Consider the following 11,225-nt stretch of genomic DNA (forward strand, 5'->3'; position numbering starts at 1 on the left):
GTCCCTGGACACATGAGGAGTTTGAATATGATCGTTTTTTGATGCTGTAACCACTTGGTATCGGGTTCATACCTAAATTTGTGGTATCATCCAAAACCAATGTAAAGTATGAAACAACAGACAAATTAGTGATTATTACATTTAGATAGAACATGTTACAAGAGAAAACAAGCAGATATTAACAGTAAATGAACAAAAATATTAATAATCCATTTTCTAACACTTGTCCTTTTGACGAACTTTGACGAATGCTAGTTTAATTACATTTACAGCTGAATTAGGAGTCTTTGTTTGCTCACTAATAAAAGACAAGTTGTCTAGTATCTTCACTATTTTATTTAAGGACAAACTTGCAATAATAAACATATGTTCAATGTACCATTAGATTTTTTTTTTTTTAATAAAGCCAATAATGCAGTTTGTTGCAGTTATTTAAAAAAGTATCGAAAAGTTACGAAAAGTATATTTTGGTACTGATATGGGTCCCAAAATACTGGTATCGGGACATTACAGCACTGCAACAATAAGTTGTAGCAACAATGTAGGAAGAATGAACAATACCATCCATCCATCAACAATGGTAATGGACAACATAGCAGTAATGGTAATGAAACATTGAGCACATGTTAACTCTTGGGCGGCATGGCGTAGTGGGTAGAGCGGCCGGCCAGAAACCTGAAGGTTGCAGGCTCGCTTCCAACCTTTTGACATCCAAAAATCGCTGCCGTCGTGTCCTTGGGCAGGACACTTCACCCTTTGCCCCCGGCGCAGCTCACACTGGTGAATGAATGATGAATGAATGATAGGTGGTGGTCGGAGGGGCCGTAGGCGCAAACTGGCAGCCACGCTTCCGTCAGTCTACCCCAGGGAAGCTGTGGCTACTGATGTAGCTTACCACCACTAGGTGTGAATGAATGATGAGTCCCACTTCTCTGTGAGCTATTTCTATGAGACAGAGTACAACGGCAAGTCAAATGAAAGACCCATCCATCCATCCATTTTCTACCGCTTATTCCCTTTCGGGGTCGCGGGGGTCGCTGGCGCCTATCTCAGCTACAATCGGGCGGAAGGCAGGGTACACCCTGGACAAGTCGCCACCTCATCGCAGGGCCAACACAGATAGACAGACAACATTCACACTCACATTCACACACTAGGGCCAATTTAGTGTCGCCAATTAACCTATCCCCAGGTGCATGTCTTTGGAAGTGGGAGGAAGCCGGAGTACCCGGAGGGAACCCACGCATTCACGGGGAGAACATGCAAACTCCACACAGAAAGATCCCGAGCCTGGATTTGAACCCAGGACTGCAGGAACTTCGTATTGTGAGGCAGACGCACTAACCCCTCTGCCACCGTGAAGCCCCAAATGAAAGACCCTCATCTCTATATTTTATTTTATTATATAATAGTTTAAAATCAATTTATAGTTTGGCATTGTTTGGCACTAAAATGGCCTAAAAATCTTTGTTGTTTTTTAATTGTCCATCCATCCATCCATTTACTACCGCTTATTCCCTTTGGGGTCGCGGGGGGCGCTGTTGCCTATCTCAGCTAATGTATCTTGGAAATTAGGATTGATTTACAAAAAAAAAATTTCAGCACCCCGAATCATCATTTTCCAGTTTTTATTCCAATCAAGAGGGAAATTAAATGTTTGTTTATGTAACATTATGCTAAGAGCTTAACAAAAAATGGACACAAAACTCTTTACAGACTCACACAAACAAACACTGGCCACTTTTGACACACTTCCAAAACCCAAATCAATTAAAAAAAAAATTATATATTTCCTTTGTTTGTAGAGTTAGATATTAACCAAGTTGGGTCTTAGACTCAAACTCGATTATCTTCATGTTGGACGGGCTAGGGTTCTTGTTGCATTAATCACCAGCTCCAAAGAAACATAAGCAAGAGGAACCTCAGGTGCGTGTACCAGATTTCAAGATGCAGTCTGACCCTAACTTGGGAACCAGCTAACCCTGCCACCAACCAGCCCACCTGATACTCCCCTCAGCTACTTCTCTCAATCACGACTCTTGAGAATGAAGAACTAGCGCTCCACTGGCTTCGCTTAGTGCATCCTTTGTGCTTTTTGTTGGAAGGCTTGAAATGGAAAGAATGCCAGGCAGCTTGATTGTCAGCTGTCTGCTTGGATAACATATTAGGCCTGTCCCCTCAGACCACCGGGTCATAGGCGGCCATGACTCTCAGAGGCCAGAGAACAGCTTTGAGAATGTTTTGTTTACCCTTTTGACTATTTGGAACTATTGGTTCTGTAACAACACACCAATATCTTAGCATCTGAAAGACTTTTGTTTTTCACTGCTGTCAAATGATTAGAATGTTTAATCAGATTAATCACAGGGTTGCTCAGTATTAATTACAATTAATCATAGTAGCACTGAACATACTTGGACAAAGTGCCCAAAATGCATTGCGAGGGACATTTCATGGTTATTGGGTCATTCTGCAGTGCAGATGTGTTAATTGAGTTCAACTTTGTAATCAGATTATTGATAATAATTAATTAATTCACATAATCAGTTTGATTTTTGTATACTCTGAAAGCCATAATAGAGCGAAACCATTTATGTCTCTTGTGGAGAGGATGAATACTTTTGGAGAGCATAACGTTTTCTTGGATGAGATGAGATGAGAAACGTCTTCTCAGACCATCTGAACACTCCAATTTTTTTGGCTTATTTTGCTTGAGGAAAAGAAAAGGCCTAATAATTCTCCACACCTGGTGCTGATCTCCTTAAGGTTCATACTTTTTCATTATACAAAGTACAATATTAGATTACATTGTATAACACTTTCAAGTTTTAGAGCTTGCAGTTTAAAAATAATTACAGTAATTTAGTCATCCACTAATCTATCGATTAATCGAGTAATCGAAAAAAACTAACTTTAGAGCTTCAGGGTGTCTCTACTTGTATAGCACTTTTCTACCTTTTTAAGGAACTCAAAGCGCTTTGACACTATTTCCACATTCACCCAATCACACACACATTCACACACTGATGCCAGCAGCTGCCATGCAAGGTGCTAAACAGGACCCATCAGGAGCAAGGGTGAAGTGTCTTGTTCAAGGACACAACAAACGTGACTAGGACGGTACAGGGTAGAGAATGAACCAGGAACCCTCAGGTTGCTGCCACAGCCACTCTCCCAACTGCGCAACGCCGCCCCCCTGGAAAATTGTTGAAAATAGTTGAAATAAACATAGCATTTTATGTTGACTTTGACTTTTTTCTTAATATGCACATAACATTAAAATAAAATTTGAGCATGAACATGAATATTAAAATATTTTAAAACAACAAGTAATGGACACCCTGAGTGTAGCAAGAAAGTAAGATAATTTCACAAAAATGTTAACATTTCTTTGTTTATTTCTAATTGGACATGTAATATTTTAAATTGTGTAATAATGCATTTTAATTTGACATGATATTTGTTGAAAGATTATGATAAAACACATTCTATAACTATCGAAATAAATATTCTGAATTGATTGATAGTAAATGTTACTTCTAAAATGCTTACAAGAGTATTTTTTAATCATCTATTAATGCCTAGATTTAATTTAATTTAATTGTTATATGTTTTTGATATACTGTGTGTATATATATATATATATATATATATATATATATATAATATAATAAATAAATAAATATATATATATATATATATCTGCGATGAGGTGGCGACTTGTCCAGGGTCTACCGCCCGAATGCAGCTGGGATAGGTTCCAGCGACCCCAAAAGGGACAAGCGGTAGAAATATATATCAAAATATATATATAAAATATATTTTTGATATACTGTGTAATTTTATATATATATATATATATATATATATTATCGTTTAGATTAGCTAAATATTTAGGTATTCTCCAAAGCGGCATTTTTTGGGGGGGGTTTCATCTTAATTGCCATGCCATGTCTTGTTATTGTTATTGTACTGTGTCTGCGTGCATTTACTTAGTTTTTTATTTTAAATATAGCGTAAACCACCCTGTGTTGCAACTTGCCAGTGTATAAAAAGTGTTTTTTAAATCAAATTTGGATTGATTGATCGAACAATTTTGCCACACACATCCTTGAAAAGGTATTAATTGACAAACAACTGGCTACGTACAAACTGTAGACGCTGACACGTTCTCACATTCAACTCAACATTCAATATGCAAATCAAAGGAGGGGAAAAACATAAAAAATGTATATGCTAGCAATAAAAGTGTGACTCTGGGGTCATTTGCGGCCCGTAGCTCCGATTATGTTGGCCTGCAACACGTTGTCGGAAAAATAAATAGTAAAAATATTCAGAAATATAGGAACAAAAAAGATGTAAAGTAATGAAGAAAAAGTTGAACATTTTATTTAAAAATGTTTTAAGTTTAAGTATGCGTGGAACATTTGGATATTTTGTATTTGTAAAAAATAAAAAAATAAATGCTACAGATATTGTACATCAAACTTGTTATAAGTGAAAAATTGTAATATTGTTAGTGATAAGTATCAAAATGTCAGCTTTTTCTCATTGCATTATGTCTTTTTGCCCTTTTCAAAAAAAAAAAACAATTCTGCAGGGTTTTTTTGGACAACATTTTATTTGACAACAAACCTAAATCTTTGGTCAGTAAATGATAGTGTCACCTATAACACACATTTTGTTTTTAGATAGATGCCATCTGTTTGTATGTAATATATGTTTTCAGCATTTTATTACACAACAAAATAATATCAAAATATAATTTGACTTTTTACCTATGCGGCCTTTTGGCGTAAAAATGTTCGGACACCGGCACAAACGCATTTTGCTGAAGTCAGTTTTGGTTTTGTCATGCAAAGTACACTTATTTGACTTTCAATGATGACGATTTTAACCAACTATACTGCTTAAATTTTTCAGTAGCATATTTTCATGTCATTTGAGGATAAAATCATTTTTGTTTTGGATACAATTTTGAGGAAACTGGATAAGTTTCATGTAGATTATCTATATCTGCTGTACAGATTTACTTTAGAAAAGAGAAGTGTTGGATACTTCTCTTGTTACCTTATTTGTATTAGACTTTATTAAATGTTTGGGTAGAATTTTATCAAACATACCCAGCTTTCTTTTAAGTAATAAAGAAATGTAAAATAGTTGTTCATCTATTTTATGGAGGAATGTAGTTCATTATAGAACTGGCACCCAATGTCAGAAAAAAAAATCAATACTCTGTGTAATAACACAGAGTATTAATTCTAAGTCGATTCTAAATCAAATCTTAACCCTTTTGAATCGAATCGAATCGTGTGGCGCCCAAAGATTCACAGCCCTGCTGTTTTATGTTTTGTTCTAGGCACTGAAAGACATGAGTTGACCTCCTGGATGAGTTTCGACTCCATCTTCAGGTTCTTCGGCGAGGTCCTGAAGGTGAAAGAGGACGAGGAGGAGATGTCCACCAACATCGTCAGCACACGCAGCAGCGCCCTCAAAAGCAAACATCAGGATTTGTAAAAAAAAAAAAAGAAAAGTAAAATAATCTCCTTCCCCCCTTTAAGAGTCTTGGGTCAGCATGTAAACGCACCAATCACGTCAAGATGGCTGCAAAATGTGCGGACGTGATTGTGCTGTGCTACCAAACGGGTGCCGAACACAGTGCCTTGTGGTACGCCTTTTCTGACTGTTAGCATGGACTTTTTTCATTTTCACTTCCAATATATGCACGACCATACTTTTTTTTAAAGATTTTAATGACTCTTTCAACTTTAAAGGCCTACTGAAATGAGATTTTCTTATTTAAACGGGGATATCAGGTCCATTCTATGTGTCATACTTGATCATTTCGCGATATTGCCATATTTTTGCTGAAAGGATTTAGTAGAGAACATCGACGATAAAGTTCGCAACTTTTGGTGCTGATATAAAAATGATGACGTCACAAGGGTGAGGGCTCCTCATGTCCTCACATTGTTTTTAATGGGAGCCTCCATCAGCAAGAGCTATTCGGACCGAGAAAACAACAATTTGCCCAATAATTTGAGCAAGGATGAAAGATTCGTGGATGATGATATTGATAGCGAAGGACTAGAAAAAAAAAATGATAACAAAATAAAATCAAAAGCGACGGCTCCGCAGTGTGAGCGTTTCAGATGTAATTAGACACATTTACTAGGATAATTCTGGAATATCCCTTATCTCCTTATTGTTTTAATAGTGTTTTAGTGAGATTTTAAAGACATACCTCGAGGTCGGATGGCTGCGGTGAACACGCCAGTGTCTCAGAGAGAAGCCGAGGAGCCAAGCTCACAGCTGCCTTTTAAACAGCTAATGCAGGAGGACGAATAATCCAATGATGTCTCCGGTAAGATATATATCACAATTTTCCCATCCAAAAACATGCTGGTTGACATAGAGAAACATGTTCGCTTGACCGCTCTGTGTTAAAAACAAAGAAACACCGGCTGTGTCTCGGTGCTAAAGGCAGCTGCAATACACCGCTTTCCACCAACAGCATCGTTCTTTATAGTCTCCATTATTAATTGAACAATTTGCAAAAGATTCATCAACACAGATGTCCAGAATACTGTTTAATTGCGCGATGAAAAGAGACGACTTTTAGCCGCTAGTAGTGTTGCGCTATTATTTCCTGACAGTAAGTGACGTCACGCGCACGAGTCATCATTCCGTGACGCTTTCAACAAGAATCTTCGCGGGAAATTCAAAAAAATTGCAATTTAGTAAACTAAACCGGCCGTATTGGCATGTGTTGCAATGTTAATATTTCATCATTGATATATAAACTATCAGACTGCGTGGTGGGTAGTAGTGGGTTTCAGTACGCCTTTAAAACTTATTTACCGAGATACATGTCGCACAGCTGTGCATTCCTCTCCTCTCCATATCTCGGACGATTCAAGCGATGCGCTCGGAATCTTTTCTGGCGAGCGTATTTGAAATCACTTAAAAATGAAGCATCAAATGGATTTTAGTGATATTTTGTTAAAACAGGAGCCACAAGGCAGCTTAATGGATGACGCGCGTCAGGAAATGCAAGATCTGGATATTATTCTAAGCCTGAATGATGTCGGAGAAAAGTACATTTGTTCTTAGATGTGACAACGCCGCGCTCAGCCGCACGTAATCTGACTATGTGACACCAACACAATATTTTTTTACTATTTTAAACCAATCAAGGCTTAACAGAAGACATTTCACAAGTGTCTCGACGTTAGCCATGGCTAAATCTTACCATACCTCCTTTTTAAATGTGGACTCCCCTTCTTCTGATCGTCATTATTGTTTAACTTTTAACTGTGAAATCCTCTTTCTCCCTCCCGTGTGTGTGTGTGTGTGTGTGTGTGTGTGTGTGTTCATGCTTTTGAGGATTATCTCCATGCTGTAATGAGACAAGTGTGGCTGATGGTTGCAAGGCCTAATTTCCTTTTAATTTGATTCCCATCTCTCTTGCTTTCAGTAAAATAAAAAAAAGATAAATAAAATAAAACGAGTCCTGCATATTATTTGATTTGATATGAATTTGCTTTCCAGATACCGTTGCTCATTTTTGTGGCTTTTCACGGAAAATGTGCTCATTCTTCTACCATTTTATCATTTGTACATTGTTGCCTTGAGGGAACAAACAAGGCTTTTTTTTTTTCTTTAAATAAACCAATGATGAAAAAATGCAAAGCCTGATAATAAATGAAATTATTTTTTTCAGCCAATTTTCACATGAACATATTTGTGTGTGCAATAGGAGGAAAAATACCTGCTTACACTGTCATCATTCAGGTATTTTATGAAACTTCCTTAATTGTGGTATAAAAGCTACTGTAAAGTATTTTTTAAAATGTGTGTATATACTTTATGACAAAGTTGAAGAATACGAACAAATCAAATGCAAATAAACTGTTTTATACCTCACGTTTTCTGTAGATTGTATATTTATAAAACTAAAGTTTTTATGTTTGCAGCACAAGTCAAATGTATTTCTTTTGAACATTTCAAACAATTTCCTGAGTGTGACTCCAAATGAACTTATCTATAAGAAATTAAAAAAGTGAAGCATGTTTAGTATATGATTTAGAATGTGTAAGTAATTAAAAGGTGTTAAAATGTATGCTAAAAAAAGCTATTGATTTTTTTTAAATACATTTTTGGTCATGCTTTTGGGCAAATCAAGACCCTCAAGTTTGTCTGCCAGGCTGAATCCTTGGCTCTAGTCCAGTTAAGTCAATAAACCTCAATATTATATGTATATTTTTATTAACTTCAGTACATCAAGTACTATAAACCCGATTTGTATATATATATATATATATATATATATATATATATATATATATACATATATATATATATGTATATATACACATATATATATTCACTGTAAACTATACTTATTATACATGTTTATTTTATATATTTCATGATATATCTAATAACTTTGCTTGACACTGCCAGCCAGGTGTATAATGTCATGTTGCAGTGCAGTTTTTTTTTTCTTTCTTTTTTTCTTGGTTAGTTAATAACACACATACATACACACACCTTCTGACACATTAAATGTGCCACAATTTGGCTCCATTTATTAGCACATCAAGTTGTCAGGTTCCAATAATCCCTGCCTGTATTGAAATGATGCCTCATTTAATCCTCATGTGTGACTCCTTAAAGTGTCTTTTCCCTCTGCTGGTCTGTGTTTAACACACACACACACACACACGCGCACACAGACACACACACACACACACACACACACACAGTGAATGAGTGGGCTGCTCCTTGACATGTTAAAGTTTGCTTTTAAGTTGTATATTTCAATGTTTTTTTTCTAGCCTTGAGAGAGTTGTTGTCACGCTTGCCTGCACTGCTCTGTGTGTGTGTGTGTGTGTGTGTGTGTGTGTGTGTGTGTGTGTGTGTGTGTGTGTGTGTGTGTGTGTGTGTGTGTGTGTGTGTGTGTGTGTGTGTGTGTGTGCGTGCGTGCGTGCGTGCGTGCGTGCGTGTGTGTGTGAGTGTGTGTGTGCGTGTGTGTGTGTGTGTGCGCGCGCGTGTGTGTGCGCGCGTGTGCAAGATGTGCCCCTCAAAGATGAACTCCCGCCAAAGGAACCAAGCAGTTGGAATGTCACTCCTCTGACACGAACACACACACACACACACACACACACACACACACACACTCGCGGAGTCGCAGATCACTGTCACATGTTCATTTGCATAATGATATGCTGCAGCTCTGAGACGAAATGTAACCCCCAAATTTTACGGGTCAACTCCCTGCAACAATCAATGTTTTATCGTCTCTATAAGGGAAAATATCTTTAACAAGCGTGAGTGGAGGAACGCTCTTTCTTCTCCAGTCCCTCGTCCCCTATCAGCTCAATCCTTATCACAAACAATATTTCCAAAGCAGTTAAAACATGCAAATGCACAAACGATATCATCCCCTGCCTGCAATGTATGTATTTGGTGCTTTTATTTTGAAATATCCAGCATGCGTGGCCGCTCATTACGTATTCATTGACTGGAAAGAGAAGCCATTTAATCCAACAGAAGCAAGTGTTCCATATTCTAACAAGGAAAGGTGCAGCTGCAAAGATGCACAGGTGTGCACCTTTGATTTATAATTATTCTCCTTTCTTTTCTTTTTTTTTTTTTTTTTTTTGAGAAAGCACTTTTTTTAAATAGCATAAGTACATTTAATTGAAATGTTGTGTAATAGTTGTTGTCTTTCTCTGCCCTCGCCCCCCCCACCTCAATTAGACCTCCTCTGATGCAGTGGAAGAAAAAATATCTTTGATTTATTTTCTTTTTATTCATTATTTGATGGTCACCTGAGAGGTGGAAATTGTTTTTCTTGACAATAATTGCACAATGATTTGTTTGGGGGGAGGGGGGGGGGGGGGTTGTACACATTTTTGATAAATGACAAACTTTTCTTGACACACTAATTGCAGAATGATGTGGTTTCTTTTTTTAAATTTTTATAAATGGCAAACACTGTACATTTTAAAAATATACACAAAAAGAGGCCACAACTTTTAATTGCACACTTTTTTATTTTATGTTGACACTTTGCCTGTTTTTTAAAACTATATTCATTTTTTTTCTTTTATTGCACTTCACAATTTAACATACAATTAAATTCATTTAAAAAAAACAGTTTATTCAACACGTGATTGTATTAGAATTGATTGTTTTTTTAGAAACACTGTGACAAAATAAATACTAAAGTGGTTTAAGAAACTAAATAACACATTCAGAGGAAGAAAAAAACATAATTTTCAACAAATGTTCATCTAATTTTAAAACCCTAACAATAATAATAATATTATACATCGCACATTCAAAGATGAACTTAATTATTTTATTGTGAAAATATCTGTTGTTCTTTTATCAAAATCAAACATAAAAAAAACACATTTTTTTAGCATGAACAGCATGGGACGAGTGAAATCTTGATGACAAATAATCGTCCAATTATATGTCGACTCTTGTCGTTTTGTTCTGTTGCTAAAAGCAACGAAATAATAAGCATCACTTCCAGGAATTAGTCGCATCCAAGCCCACCCTCAGTCAATATTGCAACGGACCTATCGATTCGTTGTCCAGATAAATAAACGCTGGTTCTGAACGAGAATTAAACCTGCTGATGTTGAAAATATAACTCCAATTTAACACTTTTAATATTTAAATCTAAATGTGTGTTTTCTAATGCAATATTTGATAAATAATCGAAATGTCGTTATTTCGAAAAAGCATCAATGAATTATTGTATTACTTTTTTTGGTTTGTTTTATTACCCCCCGCAGCGTCAGTCTGCACATGTTGGGGTAAAACAAAAACAGACGCGAGTAGAAATAAGACAATCATTTGAAATATAATATTATAGATGGCGTCCATCACGTGGACGCAGCCCCGCGAGGATCTAGTGGGCCGTGCGTGGATTCAGGAGGAGAAAGTTTTTTTGTTTTTTTTTATTGGAGGAAAGAACCTTTCTGCACCTTTATGAGAAGATTAAGACGGACAGACAGGTGTGTGTGTGGGCAGGTGTGTGTTTGGATGCACACTTCGTGCGTCTTTCTTGCGCACGGTGCCTTGGAATCTCCGTGGTTAAGCGAGTTAATAAACTTGCGAGTTATTAAAGGGCCTGGAGCCTTGCCTCACAAACACACACACACACACACACACACACACACACACACACACACACATGCACACCT

At 36.8% G+C, this 11,225-nt stretch overlaps 1 protein-coding gene across 4 annotated transcripts in view; it reads left to right on the forward strand.

Moving 5' to 3' along the window:
• arb2a (ARB2 cotranscriptional regulator A) overlaps positions 1-7,926 on the forward strand; it is a 503,242-nt gene extending 495,316 nt beyond the window's left edge. For all 4 annotated transcript variants that reach the window (XM_061906255.1, XM_061906252.1, XM_061906253.1 and 1 more), the window contains one exon: positions 5,360-7,926. In XM_061906255.1, the coding sequence (XP_061762239.1) occupies positions 5,360-5,517 (158 nt within the window). In that variant the 3' untranslated portion in view covers positions 5,518-7,926. The remainder of the gene's footprint in view (positions 1-5,359) is intronic.
• Positions 7,927-11,225: the final 3,299 nt, after the last annotated feature.

This window comes from Nerophis ophidion, linkage group LG07, assembly GCF_033978795.1.
Source record: "Nerophis ophidion isolate RoL-2023_Sa linkage group LG07, RoL_Noph_v1.0, whole genome shotgun sequence".
In the NCBI taxonomy this organism is placed as follows: Eukaryota; Metazoa; Chordata; class Actinopteri; order Syngnathiformes; family Syngnathidae; genus Nerophis; species Nerophis ophidion.